This window comes from Myotis brandtii, unplaced genomic scaffold (genome assembly GCF_000412655.1).
Source record: "Myotis brandtii unplaced genomic scaffold, ASM41265v1 scaffold285, whole genome shotgun sequence".
In the NCBI taxonomy this organism is placed as follows: Eukaryota; Metazoa; Chordata; class Mammalia; order Chiroptera; family Vespertilionidae; genus Myotis; species Myotis brandtii.
The window spans coordinates 896,584-916,526 of record NW_005360891.1 but is presented as its reverse complement, the minus strand read 5'-3'; the positions used below and the strand labels follow the sequence as shown (position 1 = coordinate 916,526).

At 35.9% G+C, this 19,943-nt stretch overlaps 1 protein-coding gene across 1 annotated transcript in view; it reads right to left on the bottom strand.

Moving 5' to 3' along the window:
- Window positions 1-19,943, bottom strand: part of CSMD3 (CUB and Sushi multiple domains 3) — an 888,294-nt gene that overhangs the window by 341,312 nt on the left and 527,039 nt on the right. The window contains exons 17-20 of the mRNA XM_005869050.2: window positions 12,326-12,464; window positions 8,304-8,491; window positions 4,797-4,985; window positions 1,339-1,455 (exon numbers count right to left, since the gene is read on the bottom strand). Coding sequence (XP_005869112.1) covers window positions 1,339-1,455; window positions 4,797-4,985; window positions 8,304-8,491; window positions 12,326-12,464 — 633 coding nt within the window. The remainder of the gene's footprint in view (window positions 1-1,338; window positions 1,456-4,796; window positions 4,986-8,303; window positions 8,492-12,325; window positions 12,465-19,943) is intronic.

Below are 19,943 nucleotides of genomic sequence, written 5' to 3'. Positions count from 1 at the left end.
ACATGGGGGTCCTAAATTAAGGAAAGGGACCAATAAGAAAGGGTCAGGTTCAAACAAAGAACTACAGCATATACAAATTGGAGACAAAGGGACATGAGGCAGAATTTTTTTATTTTTCCCATTAGAGAGAAAATTTTATACTCCATGTGAGTTATATCTGCAGCTCTGATAGAGAATTTGAGACACAAATATTTCTAGAATAGTGGTAAATTTATATGGTAATAGAATTTTAATAAATAATCATAAAAATTTTAATATTCAAGTAGATATAAACATGGACTTTACAATTAATTTCCTCAGCACTACAAACTATCTTTGTATTTTTGATACTAACTTTTGAACTTTTTAAATCAACCTCTTAACACTATGCCGGAGACAAAAGCCATCTGTTTAAGATTTTGTTGATATGCAAATTCCAAATAACATTAGCTTAACACATCAAAATGAAAGGGTTAGCTAGCTAGCATAATTAGGAAGGGTTAGGGAATAAGGAGGGTCCATGGGAGAGGAATACAAAGTTGGAGACTTGAAGACACCAGGGTGCTTATCTTACTTGTACAGAGAATAGAGAAATGCTCCAGGCAGATGGGAACATTTCTGGCCTGAGCAATTAAAACAGTGATAAACCAAGGACAGGGGTACCTCTAGCCTGGGCAGCTGCGAGATCAAAGGCAACTCCAACCATCAAGATAAGGAGGAGAGAAAGAGGAGGGCACCACGTGTGTGGGCTTTGAGCTTTGAAAACTAATTCTATGGAGCAGAATGACCAATGAGGAAAACATGGGGGTCCTAAATTAAGGAAAGGGACCAATAAGAAAGGGTCAGGTTCAAACAAAGAACTACAGCATATACAAATTGGAGACAAAGGGACATGAGGCAGAATTTTTTTATTTTTCCCATTAGAGAGAAAGAACAGGCTTTTCCCATTGGGGGGCCCCTCCCCATGGGGTCCTCTTTGGGGACACCCTTGCCCAGATGGAGTTTGTATTTGCTTTTAATAAATGTCTACATTTTTTTTATTAAAGAAGCCTTTTTGTCTGTGAGTTTATTCTTCAAACTTCATGAAGACAAGAACTCAAGGGAAGAAAAGTCTGCACCCCGAACCCACGTTTCAAAAAGAAAGTAAATCTTTCTTATCACTATTCTGGTAAAAACATGAGCACATGATAATACTGTAGAAAAGTAAATATAATCCTCTGTTGCAGTTACTCAAAGTGAATTTTACTACTGATCTATTGTTGCTCATGCAAAAATGACATGGTAAAGGACAATGCAATAAAAATAGATGCAATAAGAATTCAGAAGATAGCCCAATTAGTATTCTATGAGGAAAATTACCTTTTCCATGGGTTACATCAACAGTCCAAGTACAATTCAGAGAATTTGGATAAAATTCTGGGTAACCAGGTGATAAGATTGTTCCGCTAGGCCCTCTAACATCTCCTCCACATAATGCTGAAAATACAAAGAAAAGCAGTCTTATTAACAGTCATACCTAGAAAGACAGAGGCTGACCAAACCAGTCTCCTCCCTTGAGTCTGGTTTTCTTAGCTTAAGCTACTTCCTGGTAAATTACAGGAGTGTGTACAGACCTCCTCCAATACTGGGACATCATTTCATCCATTGTAGCAGCACTAGAGAAGAAAAGGGTATGTAATAGCCTCAGAGAATTAACACTGGTCCCAACAGAATGTAGCTCAACTTGCCACATTTGAATCTGAAGTACATACTTATACAGTTCTAATTATAAGCAACATTTGCATATACCGGTCATGAATTAAACATGAGCAATTAATTGTTTAGCAGCCCCTCTTTTATTAAGATTTAAGAAAACAAATTTTTAATTATATAAAATTCTTCCTTTTAAATTCTTAAAGGGATAGTTGTCATTCCTCATAGAATTCCTTTTAAAACAGGGAAGTACTAGTAAACTGAAAATGTTGAAGCCTGCTTCTGGAATTCTGCATTTCTCTGGGAAATATCATGAACAAAATGGTATTGATTTTTTTTTTTGAGAGAGAGTATAGATTTTTAAGTATATGCTCCAGATCATGAAAATAAATAAATGTGTATGAACTGAGGTCAAATAAATTAAATTTTTATTCAATGTTCATTTATTCAAGAACAAATCACAGTCTGTAATGCTTTCTACTATATTCAATAACCATCAGTGGATATGGTATGCCAAAAAATGTTATCAGTATTGTAGGATGGGACACACCCCCAGGGTGACCTTTCCTCCCCTAGCATACCGCTAGTCACACGGTGTAACCCCCCTGACCTTTCATATCACTGGGCATGCAGTTCAAACCCTCCCCTGACCTTTCTTCCCCTGACATGTCAGTAGTCATGCGGTTGGAACAAAAGGGTCTGGAGAATAGCCTCATACGACTCCCATACAATTCCCTGCAAGACTACTTTCTTAAGCATTAAGCCTTCTCCATAATGAGGTTCTGACCCACATCAAATAATCTTAGCAACAAAACTTGGGTCTGTTAACCACAAAGACAGAGTTTTGGTCAAACTAAAGATAACATCTAGGCCTCAGTTTTGTTTCAGATCCAGTCCCAGAAGAGCAGCAAAACCAGAGGAAGCCACACCATGACTGACATCAGGACAAGATGTATTGACTAATGACCTCCTATCCTGGTGCCCACCAATCAGTGGAAACCAAGACCCGGAAAGGACACACCTGGAAAAGCTAATGAATGTTCTATTGAGAGTCTCCCCTGAGACTTGTCCTAAAGTCCCTCCCCCTCCTTTAAAACCCTTAAGAAAAAGGACCCCATGTGCTCTCTCTCTCTTTCTCTCTTTCTCTCTCTCTCTCTCTCATGCCTGTGCCTTCTCCCTCAGGTGCTTATCTGTGCTTTCATTCTCCGAAGCTACATGGGCCCTTCTTTTGACTCTGTAACTTGTTTTCTGAGTCCACCCAGCCCACCTGGCTCACTTCTTCTACCTCTGTGACTTTCTAAATAAACATCCCCTTATTTGAGTTCTTGGCTTTGAATTCTTTCTTGGCAAATCTCAAGAACCAAGATCTAACTTCACAGGTAACATCTGGTATGCCTGTGCCTTCTCCCTCAGGTGCTTATCTGTGCTTTCTTTCTCCAAAGCTACATGTTCACCATTAACAGAAAGAATCAATTTTTACTCAGAAATATACGTACACAGAAAATATAATTGAGCTCAAAGTACTCTTTCCATATGACATAATTGATAGCAAAAAAGGGCAATGTCCTGTTTTTCAGTCACACATTTCAAGTAGTACAGAGTATCCATAAACTATTTAAACATATTTTTATATAAAAGTTTTAAAATAAATATGTGGTATCACTGAGTAAACAAATCTATAATTACACTTTCATTTTAAATAAATTTAGTACACTCTGAATGTGGAGAATGTGGGCTGGAGGCAGTGTAGTAGAAGGCCAGTGCATAGGATCTGGATTTAGGCTGGCTGAGTTTGAATCCTGACTGTGATTAGGTGGTGGGGTGACTCTAGGCAAGATAATGAATCTTTGTTTGCCTCAGTTTTCTTGCCTGTAAGTGTAACTTAATTCTGGCCTGGATTTTCCCCTTGTCTTCCAGGCAAATGGCTTCTGCTACAGATATGCTAATAATTAGAAAAATTCTGCTTGCAGCCTGAGTGTTTGGGAGAACAACCCTATTGTTGGGAGGTGCCTCTCCCAAAGAGGAGGGAAAATAAGTACAAAATAATGACTGTTGATCAAAGTTTTGCAGTGAGGGAGCCTCAAGATGTGACTGAGATAAGCAGGGCTCAGTGAACTGAAGGACGGGGAACAAAGAGAGTCAGAGATTTCATGCTCTTCCGTGGATCCCTGTTGGTGCCTAGATGTCACCAACCACCTCTGCCTTTCCTAAGATTCGGGTAGTCAAACAACAAATTCTGCTTTTATGCTTTTAAACCAGTTAAAATTGGGTTTCTGTCACAATCACAAGAATGCTGACTATTATAAACGGTACTGTACCAAATACAAGGGAGATATGCTGATGATTTTTTCAAACCTTGTTATAAAAATAAATTGGACTAAAGCTGCTACTAAAAAATGATGGCACCAACAGTACTTGAAAATTTAATCATAAAATGAACAATGTGATCTTCCACTTAGAAAAGTACGGTACAAAAGCTGGAAATAGTGTTATAAATAAAAACTAAAACCCAGAACTAAACACTGCATAGATTTACATTGTGTGCTTTTTAATAAAGCAAGTCTGAAAGCACTTCCTAATCTTAGGGAAGCAGTTCCTTCCATTGTATTTTCATGTCTTTTCTGAAAAATGAAGCATTTCTGAACTATTCTCCATGGAAACAAAAACTAATAAGGGCACTAGTATACTATTCATCATGACCAGCAACATGCCACCACAGGGCAGTCTGGGTACCCTGCCACTGTGCTGTGTAGCTAGGTAGCATTTGAATTGGTACATGCTGCCTTCCAAGGCAGGGGGTAAATGCTCTATTCCATCAGTGCATTCATCTGATACCAACTTGACATTTTCAATGTTATTTTGTCAAAAGGCCCAAGCACACAATATGCACTTAAAATGATTTCCTCAGCACATTTGAGAAATACATATAGCATCCTTAGGTCTGTGATAGGTTTGGGTGATTATCAATATTCATTCTTTCTTTTCTTTATGAATGGTTTGATAACATAAAATTTCCAAAATATAAAATATTCATAGTTATGTTAAGTCTCACCTTTTATAAAGGCTATATTGATTCCTTTTTGGTTCATAAATCAGTTCATTTTTCATATTGAATGAATTCTTACCATCACAGGTTGGAAGTGGATGACTCCACCAGTGGTTTTTTTCACACAGAAGGGGCTCTTCATGGCTTAGCCTGTATCCTGGGTCACAACTAAATGAAACAGTAGATCCGATGGAGAAATCATGACCATAGCGGCGGCCATGTACAGGTATGCCAGGGTCCAAACAAGAATAGGTGTTCACTGTTACACCTGGAAAACGAAGAGTAAGCTTGATGGGAATCAGATTTGCTGAAATTAATTTCTATCTTCAAACAATTGTGAATGATGATTTTTACTAATAAATTAATGTAATCACAGCTTTATGTTAAAACCAACAATTTATTTAACAGATTTGTTTTGATATTTCCTTTGACATCCCCACAAAGACCAAATTCAGGTCATTTTGTTACATAAGAACTCTATGAAAATATATAGTTATCAAACATTGTATTATTGTAAATGATATATGTAATCATAGCATTAATTAATGTTTCTTGAGCTCATTCTATTCCAGGGACAACACTAACAATTTTGCAAAATTTTCTTCAGTTAGTTGTTAAAAGAATCCCATAAAATTAATTTTACCAGGAACATTTCATTTGATTGTTAGGTGACTCTGACTCTGGAGCCCTTGTCAATAAGCCAATATTACACCTAATATTTGTTATGTGTTTTTAAAATTTTTAATCAACTTTTAAATTGGAAGTTTATCAAGAGAGAGAGAGAGAGAGAGAGAGAGAGAGAGAGAGAGAGGCATTTTGCCATATATGAAAGTATGATCACCAATATCTTTCTAAGTAAAACTATGCAACTGCTCTTGTGAATACTTGATGAGACTTTCTTTTACCTTTTTTTTAAAAAATATACTTTTATTGATTTCAGAGAGAAAGGGAGAGGGAAAGAGAGATAGAAACATCAAATGATGAGAGAATCATTGATCGGCTGCCTCCTGCACACCCACACTGAGGACCGAGCCTGCAACAGGGTTTGTTCTCTGACTGGGAATCGAACTGTGACCTCCTGGTTCATAGGTCAATACTCAACCACTGAGCCATGCTGGCCAGGATTGATGGAACTTTTAATAACCTATACTATACTATACATTAGTGTCTCCTGATGATAATCTTCCTTGAGATTTATAATCTCTAGCTGAGGCCATATCATGACTATGCCTTTCCCTTTAATAAGACACTTTAGGTTTCAGAACCTTGGCACTGTTAATTTTGGGGCGGCATAATTCTTTGCTGTGGAGCTGTACTGTCCTTATATGTTTAGCAACATCCCTGGCCTGGACCTTCTAAATGCCAATAGCACTCCTGCAGTTATGACAATCAAAGATGTCTCCAGATATTGTCAAATGTCCCCTTGGATGCAAAAATGCCTCCAGTTGAGAACTGGGGTAAAAGATAAATAATTATCTTACTATTCCTAGAAGGGAGATTTATACAACAAATAACTACTTATTTTATATTCCCCCAAATAATAATTAGCATTTTAAAAATTATATATCATAGAAGCATAGAACAGACTGCGGAATCTCAGAGGGAAGGTGCAAGAGGGTGGGTGAGTGGGAAATGATCTACCAAAGAATTTGTATACATATATGCATAACCCATGGACAGGGACAATAGAGACAATAGGGAGGTGAAGGCCTGGGCGGGGTGGGGGGCGGGTGTAGAAGGGGTCAATGGGGGAAAAGGGGGACATATGTAATACTTTCAACAATAAAGATTTAATTTAAAAAATTATATATCATATAAAATCCTATTCACATGAGAAAGTTTTTATTTGTATTAACTACACAATTTTAAACTAAAGCTAAACAAAATATTTTTAAAAAATAAATCCAATTTTAAAGAGGTAAAGAGTACATTTTAAGTGTATTTATCAACCACATTCACTTCATTTAAATGGTGTTTTTTTTTAATGAGAAACTAAAATGTGTCAGAAAAATTTATGTTCAACACAATTACTTTGACCTGATATATTCCTCTTCTAAATGTGACCATTATTCTTCTAGGCACCCAGTTCTTTGAAATACTCATTCATCATGAATCCCTCTCAAAATTTTTTTTCCCCTTTACAAAATATGTCTGAAATCCACCCTCATTGAAAAGCGTAATGCAATTTATCCTCACCCTACTCAAGGCCTTCATCACTTCAAGTCTAAAACACAAACAATAATGTCTGCCCTTTATTTCAGTATCTTTCATCTCCAATCTGTTTTATATACAATTTTGGACATATACATCCCTAAAACCTATTATTTCATTGCTTTGTACCTTATGTTAATGGCAGCAAGTTCAAAGTCAGCACTCTTAAATTTAAAGCTCCCAAACTGAACTCAATATTCTTAATTTCCATTATTTCCCCATAGTCATTCTCCATTTCCAGTCAGGTGATTCTCTTAATTAGTTCTATGCTTTATTTCTCTGCCAGGAAGACCTTCAATTGTCCCCTTATTTTACACAATTGTCTCAGTCTTTAATAGACAAGTTCAGATCTCCTCTCCTTGAAGTCTTGATCTTCTAATGCTCCAGTGTATATATGACTTTCTGCTTATTTGGTTATTCGATGTGTGGATGAAAAAGGGATGCTATAGAAAGTAACCTCACAGGCTGATCTGGTCAAAAATTCCTATCTGGGAAGGTCATGGTGAGTAGTCACACTCCAGGCATATGACTTTTTTAATAAAAGGCTTATCTCTGCCTTAACCAAGGCCTGTGCATTGTTTTTGTCCATAGGTTAGCACACCATTGAGATAAGCATAACCACCCTCAAGAGAGCACACAATCTTGTTAGATGTCCTGTAAACCAATCCTGCCTTGCCTTCCCACCTTCTTGTAATCTTCCTTCCCTTCCCTCTTATCTAAATGAATAAAAGAAATTGCAAACTGCCATTCTCTGAGCATTTCAGATCTTACTTTCTGGCAATTGTCATCAGTTTTGACTCAAATAAACTTATAAAAATTCTCTAGTTTGGACCTTTCTTACCCTGACATATGTGATAAAAACATATAATCATTTTAAGTCTGGGTTTCTCTACCCCCTCCCATTATAACAACTGCTATTTAAACTGTACATTCTTTTTGATGTCTAGCGTTTTCCAGAGTTGGAAAAAAGAAGAATATCGACTCATGCATATGAAAAATATGTCTTTAGAGATGGGTCTCTGTAGCTATGGATTTGCTTTGTACCCATTTATAAATATATTATTTCATAAAATATTCAGATCACCAAAGACTTAATTATATTTGTATTTTAAGAAATATGACATAATAAAAAAAAGTATTCTTTTTCCTGGGGAGGGGAAACGGTATAAAAACAAAAAAATGGATTATGTTCCTAAAGTCTATTCTATGTTGTCTAAAAATCTAGTGCAGAGTTTATTAAAATATACAACTTGCAAACTATTAGCATTCTCACAGGTCAAGGAGAGTTCCAATTTTTTAAAAAATAATATAATGCTAAATTTAAATGTAGGGAAACAGAATAGGAAAATAAAAAAAACATTTTGGTAATACTTACTTTCATAATGAATCTTGAAGCCATTATTAGAACGGCTGTTGTCTGTTGTAAATAGAAGGTATATAAAATTACTGCTACTAAATAGAAACTGGGGCACTTGTGTGCCATTGTAAGATCCAAGCAAGGGTGATAGAAGATTTGGCCCATCATGAACTTCCAGAACATCATAATTTAGTTCAGTCTGAAATCTAAGAATAAGAGACACGTAAAATATATTTATTAGCATAATACTACTTAGGAAATAATACCTTAGATTGCTATTTCAATCACTATTTACTTTTTTTTCCATTTTATAATTTGCTTTAGCTTATTAAACCCAAGTATCTCTGTTCCTAATCACTCTGCTATGCTGGCTAGTTTTAGATATTTGGTTGTTGTTGCTCCTACCATTTTCAATTTCTTAAAATAAGATACCATTATTTTGTAAACTGCAATCAATACAGAGCTCCTTTTAACATGCTTAACATGCTAATAAAATAGCATTTTTTTTATTTCTTCCTTGCACTTCAAGATCATATCATATTCTAAATCTGGACCAGGAATCTTAGCTGTGGAAAAACTTCACATGGAATCATGGAAAACTGAGGATTTTATTTCCTTGACCATAATGATCCTATAGACTAGAAAATTCTTTTCCCACTTTCACCAAGGTTTTCCTACAGATCTTACAGTATTCATTCAGCTTAACCATCTCCTCAGGAAGCCTTTCCCTGACTTCATAGTGTAGGTTAGTTCCCTCTCTATATTGCCACAATGTACAGTGTCTTTTGTGACATTAATCATAGTCATGTTCGCTTGTTTAATAACTGTCTCCTTTAAGAGTCTATAAACTGCATGAGGTCAGACAGTGTCAGCTTTGTTAATGCTTTGCATGTAGCAGACATGCAATGAATATTTATTAGATAAGTATAAATGAATGAATCAATGTATTTTAATGACAAAGGTATCTTTCTTTTCTCTAGAGCTATTACTAACTTGACAAAAAGGCACTCAATAACTTGGGCATTCCAGTTTTAACCATGCGTTTTCATCCTTTTAAAATGTATCTTTCATTACATTTTCAGTAACGAGTTATCTCTGGTACACTTTAGGAAATAATTTTGAGTTGAAACGTCCACTAATGTTCAAATAATCACTTTTACTGTCATATCTACCAGTCTTTTCATCATTACAGGCATAAACTATGTTATTCTTTAAAAAAACAAAAGCAGACAAGTAAAACTCAGAACCTGGTCAAAACAATTGAGTGGGACACTTAAAAATTAAAAACTTTACTTCATTATAAAATCTCTGATATTATTATGAATATGGCATGCAAGTAGTCAAAATTAAGTGTGTAATTTAATGCTATTAAGAAGTACAATTGGAACACCTTTCAATATGTACCACTGCTATATTCTGTTAAGCAACACACTTAGTAAAATGAATGTATTTCATAAGTTTATCATACTTTTCATTTTGCAACCTGGAATATATTGTGTTTGTCTAAAGTAACTTTTCCAATAATGTAATCTAGAATAGGAAGTGTACAGAAACACAGGCGTTTGTATAAGAATGCACAGTCATGCAACTGTGCATTGTGAATCCATAATTGGTTGTTTTGTGGTCCTTCTATTGTAGTACGGAAATTCGAGTTTCACTTTGATAGCTAGTCAGTAGATAATAACTGAATTAAAATGCACAGAAGAGTCAGGGATTACTTTGAACTGAACCATAAAGAGACTTAATTCTTAATAGAATAGGACCAGTAACTGGTGATACAGAGAATGCTGTTCAGTAGTAGTGAATCTTTATATAGAAAATCATCACAAATTTGCCCTAAGGAACTATAAAAATGCATTATACTAACAAAGGGAATAGGACAGGGTTACACAATAATTTGAATTTCACTTTGTATTTTAAAATCGTTTGTATAAATTTATCATTAGTTGTCTCAATCTAATGTTCATTTGTTGATGACATTAATAAATTTATTGTTTATCGTAACTTATAAATCCACTAGATGATATTAAAAAATGAAGCTGGATCTAATCTTACCCAATTTTTGTTCTTTTGAAAACATTCTTGGTGTTAATTCAAACCTGTTTTGACCAAATTCTGATAGTTCTCGTGATTAAAAAAAAAAATTGCTCTCTGGAAGATTGATACTGATAGTTTGTGGTCAAGTAGTTGAAGACAGGAAAAGGAATAGAAGGAACAGAAAAGAGGATGAGTTCAGTTAGGAGCTGCCATAGATTGAGAAAATTTAGGAACTGTGGGAAGACACAAAGCAAAAGTTTATCTATAAATCAAAGGATAAGACTTGTTAACTGTGTTTGACTATGTTAGGAAGAGATAAATGCTAAAAACCACCACATATGTCCATTGGCATTACTGGCATTCTGTATTGTATTTGATACAAAATTATATTTCTGAAGATTTCATTGATTTAAGCTATTTGAGGCAATCTAAAGAAGCTAACCAATGGCTTATATTTGTAATGTTTTTAGGTTTTATTTCTGTAAATTAATTCTAACCAATTGCTACACTAGACAATATTAGAAGAAATAAAATAAAAAATATCTATGCCACCATCTTAATTATATTATCTGATATTTAAAAATGTTTTCAAGAATATTAATTTAAGTTATTCATGAGTACTAGAAAGGAAGTAACATAACTTTATAATAAATACAATTCATTATTTGGCACAACATTCTATTAAAACATATTCTCTGAATGAGCGGGACTATTAAAGAGTTGGAAGTATCCTTGAAAGAGCTTGGCTGGAATTCAGAAGGAAATGAGTTTTTTCAAGAACGTAATTCTTATTATATACTTCAGAGATAACTTGTTTCTTAAAACAATCTTAAGGGGAAAATGAAGCACCAAGATATTATAAGGTCACAAAACAAGGAAGTGATAGATGATTTCATCTATCTGATTACAAAGTGACTATTTTATGCCACTACCCCAATGGATAAAACTCTCATTTATTTTTTAACTTGCTTTGATACTGAGCTACTATTAACCATGTGAAAGCTTTTTAAGATGAATATTATTTTTAAGGGACTGGTTTTCTGACGAAGTACATGGGAGTACAGACAGCTCTAAAGCAAAATCGTATACCCTTAAAGGGTTTTGGGAAAGAAGAAATGGGAGATATTTAATTTTCCTTTCAAATAGCTCCAACTCAAGAATCTTACTGGCTTGTGTGTATGTGTCATATTTGACAAATTCAATCATCAGACCCTAATTCCACTGTATTAATATATTTATATGCTTATCACATGAATGCAATGCTTACAGAGGTTTCTTTCTTTTATTTCTTTTTTTTTTAAAAAAAGAAAGGGATTTGGAAATGCAATGAACAATAATTGGGAAATATATTAATTGGGAATATATTAATAATTGGGAAATATATTAATCCTTTGCATTTCTCAATAGTGGTCCAATCACAGATCGGAAGCTTCGTTCTTTTAGTCATGATATTACAATCTTTCACCATACAGATAATTGTAATACTAATTCAAAATCAGTAATACTAATTTTCTTTAGAATAATCTCAACTAACCAATCATTAATACGCATTAATTTGGTAGAGTCCTTTTTCTGAAGGACTTGTTAGTGTAGGTATATGTGTAGTGTTACTGTCGTAGACTGCAACAAGGTATTGATTTGAATATGTTATAGCACCTTTGCCTCCTGAAATCTAGTACAGAATTTACAGGCTCTTCAAAGTATAGGACAACTGAAGTCATTAATTTAAAAATCACATGTTCATTACTCAGTAATGTGCATATATATTTAAAGCTCAAAGGTCCATCTTCCATATCTCAATAGTGCTGATACAGCATTAAACAAATAAAACACAGCTTGAAAACAGGCTGAAATGTTAAAAGGGGGCCAATCACCTGAAGTATTCAAGGCACAACAACTGACTATTGCAGTAAAAGTATACAGTGATTTGGTAAATAAAATGGAGGAAGTCAACTATTCCTTTACATAATATCTCTTTAAGGTTAAAAAAAAATTCCAGAGACCTTTCAAATGTAATTTTGATAGAGTGTCCGGGTTCAGCTTCAATCACCCACTCACAATTCAAAGAGTCTTTATAGTATCCTGGCCATCCTGGAGAGAGAATCAGTCCGCTGGGAGCTGAGAAATGGCCACCACATGGAGCTGAGGAATGAAGTCAGAGAGTGAAAATAGAACTTTCAGAACAAGTTGCAGGAACTATTCCTAGTACTATGATCTGCACAGTGAATCTCTGCATAGACTTATTAAATGCTTCTTTATAAAATTTTTAAAGTAAATTGCATTCAGTCCTTCTACTATTGAATGATTATTTTCCTTAAAAAAGTAAATTACTTTTTAAAAATATGGCATAACTAAAATAATAATAATTAAAAAAGGCACAGCTACCTACTTAGCATGTCAGAAAAACTAATCATTCAAGTCCCCCAATAATATCCCTTAAATACATTCTTGTGCCTCTATCATCCTTTTCATCTTCAAAGCTTAGGGAAAAAAATGTTAGTTTGTTTCTCTCTCTTTCATTTTCTGATTTACATTTTCAAACACTGCTAATTCATGCTACACTATCTAAAACATTAATTTTCCTTTTTCTAAAGTCCCTACTACTGTTTAGGCCGCCATTGATTCATTGATCTTCTCTGACTTCCCATCTGCTAATGGCTCTCTTGCTTCAGTCCAGCTGTCAGAATGTTCTTCAAATTAAGTTTCATCACACCATTCCCCGTCCTAGACATGTATTATCATCCCTTTCCTTTTAGCATCCAGGTTATCGAAATACTTATCAAGGATTCAATCTTCTGCTTTTCCCTACACTCACAATTGAAACCATAATGATAGCACTGTAATCCCAGTAACAACTTGATTAGGTCTCTTAGTGTAAACAGCTCATTTTGTAGATAAATGAAGCTCTGAGAAGAGCAACTTGCCAAAGTTCACAAGATTTGAAAGTCTCCAAAGTACTTTCAAGTCCATTTTTACAAAATGAAACCCCAAAACCTGTCCTGTACCATTATTCCTTGTAGTATTGGTAAATGAAACTACCATCCATGGAGTTGCATAAGCCAGAGAGCTATAGCAGTCCTCTTTCTTATTTCCATTATCCTTCCATTTACTCCCTTATCCAATCCAGTCCAAAGCTCATATATATTACTGATTTCAGAGAGGAAGGGAGAGGGAGAGAAAGATAGAAACATCAATGATGAGAGAGAATCATTGATCTGCTGCCTCCTACTGGGGATTGAGCCTGAAACTCAGGCATGTGCCCTCACAGGAATTGAACCGTGGCTTCCTGGTTCATAGGTTAATGATCAACCACTGAGCCACACCGTCCAGGCCCAAAGCTCACTCTTATTTCTCTATCTCTATAGTCTGTAGCTGCCATAATAGTTTAAATTACCATCATCTCATCCATGGAGTAAACCCTCCTAACTGACAGTCCTAAGTGGTCTCTTCATTCACATTAGCTACCCTCCAGACGAGAGCCAAAGTGACTTTTTAAAACCACAGATCTGACTATGCCCTTCAATGGTGTCTTTTTGTGTTGAATCAATAAGGCCCTGCATGATCAGCTGTTGCTTACTCTCTAGCCTAGACTCTGACCTTCTCCCCTTCTCTCTGCACCCAGCTACGTCAGTCTGCTCTGTACCTTCAGGAGGGACACACAGTAAAAATTGGAGTATAGTGGACTTAAATAGTTAAAAATTATTCAGGAAGAAAAACAATCAAGTGTATATCAGCTTTTCAACACATTGGAGATCATTCCCAATGACCTCCCATGTTGTATTTTTATTTTCTTCAAATCCTTCCATTTAAACTATCCCCTGTGTTTTTATTTTTGTTGTTTACATGTTTCTTTCTGTTTTACCTTACAGAATTTATAAAAACTGATTGCTCCAGATGTTTTGTACTTTTTCATTCTTCAAATAATTTGGTGTAACCCAAAGAAAATAGGAACTAGTTATAAAGTGTCCTAGAAATCAAGCATTACTGAACAATGTCAATTTGAAAAAAAAATATGTAAAATTGCCAAAATTTATTATTTGTATGAGAAAAAAAATCCTTTCATATAAAACTAAACTCTCCTCCTTAGTAGAATTTAATTATTTCTTAAAAGACTTTTAAAGGAGACCATTTTTATTTACTCTTTGTTATAATGACTCATAATTAGGTTTCCTATAGGGTTATTATGCATTTCAAAAATGAAATTATGTGCATAATAGTTTTAAATTACTGAATGTTAAATGACAGAGTATTTTAGTGAGAGAAGGTCCTGGAAATATGGAGAGTTTCTGACAAAAATTCTTGGTAAATCTAGGACTCCCCAAGAGGGTGTGAAACCTAAGAGAGATGCTCAGTGCAGGTCAGTCAGGAAAGCCTCGCCAACACATTGATAAGCAGGTACATGGCAGGAAAAGAGCACATGGAAATGCCATGGTAGCAGCAGAAGCAGAGTATGGAGTGGACAAAATGCAGGGCAGAATAAGGAGACACCAAGTGTAAACTAAATATTCAAGAGAGAAAAAAAAAGAAAACCCTAACTATAGTCTTAATAACAATACAAATAGAAAGGCAATAACTTAGTTGCCCAAACCTTACAATTTTATCATATCCATGCACTGTTTATATTATACTAGAAGCACGGTGCACGAATGTTGTGCACTGGGGGAGGGGGTTGGAGGCCTCAGCCCAGCCTGTGCCCTCTCGCAGTCCAGGACCCCTTGCTCCTTACCGCCTGCCTGCTCACTGCTCCTTAGCACTGCTGCAGAGGCAGGAGAGATTCCCGCCACCGCTGCTGCACTTGCCAGCTGTGAACCCAGCTAATGGCTGAAAAGTGCTCCCCCTGTGGGAGCACACTGACCACCAGGGGACAGCTCCTGCATTGAGCATCTGCCCCCAGGTGATCAGTGTGCATCACAACAAACAGTTCTGCCTGCTCACTGCTCCTTAGCACTGCTGCAGAGGCGGGAGAGATTCCCGCCACCGCTGCTGCCCCTGTCAGCCGTGAACCCAGCTTCTGGCTGAAAAGTGCTCCCCCTGTGGGAGCACACTGACCACCAGGGGACAGCTCCTGCATTGAGCGTCTGCCCCCAGGTGGTCAGTGTGCATCACAGCAAACAGTTATTCCACTGTTTGGTTGATTTGCATAATAGGCTTTTATTATATAGGATAATTAATAATTTTCTTTAGATACACTTTTATTTTAGCTTAAATGACCTCTTTGGACTTGCCCTAAGCATACATACATACATACTAATATAGATCTTGCTCTCTCTTTTCTTTTGATGCTTATATAAATTGGGAATCAGATGTCTGAGATTATGATTGAGAGAGTCGAGTCAGTTAGAACCCACATAATAAGTCATGAAGGGGGTATCTTGACCTCAATTTTTTTGGAAGGGGATATTGAATCTTTTTCTCCTTAACTAGAGCTCCAAATTGTCAATTCCAAAACAAATGGAAAGTTTGCCTCTATACCTTGTTATGCATTTTGTTTTTCTTGTCAGGGATGTTACAATGATAACAATATTCAAAATATTATGTCTCTACCAGGAAGGGACAACTTGTTTTCATTAGTCTTAACTCATTGTCTTAATTAAATCAACAGCTTTGAGCCAATAGCATTTATCCAACTCTTCCAACATATTTTATTGAATGTAATCCTCTTTATCTTTAAAGCAGTCCAGTGAATGTATTATGTCCTAATTATATTCAAGAACATGACCATGTAATCCAGAAGGCCAGTATTTCATTTCCATTTTTGTTGAGGGGATTGTTTTAGATCAAAGAGGGCATTGCTGGCTACAGTTCAAAGGGCGTAAAAGACAAAGAACCAAATAAAAAGAAGAGAAGCAGATAGTATACATGCATCAGAGCCTCTGAGTCCCAGAGGAGAAATGACTATGAAGAAATTAATCCCTGGTAATAAGTGAACTGAACAACAAACCAATTTTACTGAAATGAATAGTAATAAGAACAGAAGCAGGAGACCAGTTTGGAACCTATCGCAGTAAACAAGAGTTGGTATGATGATTGCTGATACCAGGCTGTCAGCAGTGGAGGAAGTAAGAAGTAGATGGGTTTTGAATATATTTCTAAGATAGAGCTAAGAGATTTTTCTAACTGATTGCATATGATTGGTTGTTATAGAAAAAAAAGGAGTTAGGAATTACTCCAAGAGTTTCAGCCTGAATTACTGTAAAAGGGGAGTGCTATTAATGATGAAGGGGAAAGTTTGTGACAGTAGCGTGTTTAGAGTGATTGGGGGTGATCAGATCAGTTTCTGACAGAATAAGTTTGAGGAGCCTCAGTGGACACTTTGAGTAGGAAGCCAAATATATGAGTCAAGGAAGAAAACTAACCTGGAGATTTAAATTTGAGAGAGACAGTACAGGAATGTTATTTAAAGTTGAAGACTGGATAAAAAGTACTAATAGAGTAAGTGGAAATAGAGAAGAAAAAACATCTATGAGCTAGCTCTACAACACACACTAGCAGAGATCAAAGACATGAGGAGAAACCAGAAAGAGAAAATAAATGAGCCTGCATAGTATATTTAATAAAATGAAATTTAAAAAGTATACAATTGCCCTAGCTGGTTTGTCTCAATGGCTAGAGCATTGGCCTGTGGACTAAAGGGTCCCAGGTTTGATTCCAGTCAAGGGCACATGCCCAGGTTGCAGGCTCGATCCCCAGTGGGGGGCATGCAGAAGGCAGCTGTTCAATGATTCTCTCTCATCATTGATGTTTCTATCTCTCTCACTGTCTCCCCTCCTCTCTGAAATCAATAAAAATATATAAAAATAAATAAAAATAAATAAAATATTAAAAAGAACATATACAACTTTTAGACTTGTGTAACTTCTTTTCCCATGAATAGTTAAATAATTTTATAGCTTTAAATTATTAAGAGACATTTCATTTTAAAAAAGGTAAATGGTATTCAGTTCAGATTTTATAACAAAATAATAAATACATTTTAACCCAACTCTCATTTTTGGTCTGCAAATAAATCCTTCTCATCTTTCAGTCTGTATGAGTAAAGTTTAGTCGTATTAAAAATGACATTCACCAGTAAATAATAAATCCTCATACCCAGGAACAGTTTTCTTCTGTGACTGAAACGGAGGTAGGAGACAATTTATGTCCAACTGTCTTGCTTTTTAAATCAAAAAGTTCTAGATGACTTAGTGCTCTCTGACACTTAGGAAGAGAACTTCTGTGTTTTGTTCTGTGTCTCATGGGATGGTATCTCTTTCAAGTTCTTTTGGGATGCATTGGTTGGTTTATTACTGGCAAATACAGAAGCAGCCATTTATAAAATAGAAATACAACTCAGAGGTTAGCTTGAAAATAAGTGTCAAAAACTTGATGTCTCTCTTCTTTTTGTTTTTAAGACAATATATAATTTCTCATAATGAGTAAAAGATTGTATTTACCAAGCTTCCAAGGAGGCAGAATCTTAACTGAAAACTATTAGGATAGATTAACTAATTTTTCCTGGGGGCAGAGTACAGTGGATTGGGTAGGTCTTATGTTAACCTGAGGGTTAAGTATGGAGGAAAGTTTCTGAATACATATAAGTAAGGACATAAAACTGAGAAGAAAGAACAGTTTCATTATGATAGAATTGTGTGTTCAATCATGAGAGAGAAAGATGATGATGATGATGATGATTTTTACAAGTATCAGCTACCTTGAATGGCAAAATAAGGGAAGAGATGGCTAGGAAAGATAAGTCATCTGTTTACTGCACTGTATAAAACTATTCTATTCTAGTTCTAAAGAAAAAACAAAGTAAAAATCTTCATTATTTGTTAATGCTTCTTGAATAACTATAGTTCCTGAGTCTGCCTGAATCAAGTCAAACTACTCAACTGAGCAACATTGGCAGATAAATTATTGGTAAATATTGTATTGCCAAATGGTGGAAAGAAATCAGATACTAGCAGAATAGCAATGCAAACCCAAAGGCTATAGTAGAAACTTACTCTGAGATTGAAATGACAATTTGGGGAGAATGCACAGTTCAGGATAGAGTGTGCCAGCTAGACTCTAGGTCAAGGAGCTAGAGGATCAGCCTTGAGCAGTGTTACACAAATCTACAAAAAGGAGAAACTCAAAAGACTTTCCAAGAAATAACTCTCTGAAGAATGGTTCATATGAAAGTTCGAAGTACAACCAAATTCTTGGAAAATTGGGATGTTTTCTCAAAAGGGAAAGAGTCTTTGGCTTCTACTCACTCCTTTAGCCTATCACACTCCCCCAGAGATTAGTGGCTGCTGTTGAATTTCCAAGTAAAGTCACCTTAGTAATCACTAAATCAAGCCATTCCCCTTTTATAACATGCCCTTTCCTACTGTTCATGAGGGGCTAAATGGGCTAATGAGAATACTTGTCAGTTGTCAATGATATCCTTCTTATGTTATTAATTATTGTTATTATTGTTAAACAGAAAAATATTTACTTATAACTATGTCTCTATAAAAAGTGAGAAATCACACCTCACACTTAGGTAGGTAGGCTGCTTCATCCACTCACCGAATGAGTTTCTGTTACTGCCCTGCTAGTGTAAGCATCTGAGGTCCTGACTCCTGATCTACAGCATTGGGCAGCAGGCGCCCTTTGTGGACTCAGACCCATCAAAACCTCTTCCTAATGGCAGTCAGCCTCACCATATCGGGGGAATAAATATTCAGAGAAATTTGAGCTCAGTGCAACTTGTTGGGATGATATGTTTGGAATATAAGGTAAACTCAGAAATGGTTAAAAGCTAGACATTCACTAGGAAAAAGTTAGGAACTGATGGGAGGATCAGAAACACCTGTAACAAGTTCATGGCAGGGTGGACTTCTGACCAATTCACAAAATAACCACAGACTCAACCTCTCCTACAAAGGGAGTCATCCATCCAGTGAAGCAAACCAGAGCTGAGAAAAAGGATTGAACTGTGGCTGTACTTAAGAAAGAAAGCTTCAAAATATAGATTTTAACCTAAAAATGGTAAAAAGAGACAATGAAGAAAGAAGCCCAAATAAGGATGCAAAGATCATTTGAAGTTAGATAACAAGGCAGTCTCAGCCCTTTGGATTGGCCTTTGTTCAGGCAGAATGTAGGTGGCAAAAACTAATGGGGTTCCCAAAGTCCAATAAGAAGGCCTCTCTGAGTGGGTCAAATATTTTACCTAAAATTTTGCCTTTTATATAGCAGTTCTGGTCACAAGGAAAATTCCAGTGACTAGAAATCTTCTGGGATTTTCCTCACTGATAAAAGGATTCCAGGATTTGAGGGTCAGGAGTGGCTCCAGTTTGCTTCACTCGGTGCAGTAAAGGAAATCTAGTTGCCCACTGCTCCCTTGACAAAGATAATAAAGTGAAAGCAGCGTTTTATCCACGTGTCAGGACATACAGACACTACACACATATACAGGTGAAAAGAGAAATAAAACTAAATGTGTTTATGTCATGCCTCTTTCCTCCCTTTTCAAAATTTCCCAGAACCTAGGCTGGTAGAAGGGACTTTGAAAACCGCAATCTGGGTGAGCCTGGCAGTCCCCAGAGGCTGCTGAAAGTAATGCTGTCCACATTCTGAGAAAGAAAAGGGTGTGGTAAGAGGAATTCCAAGGGA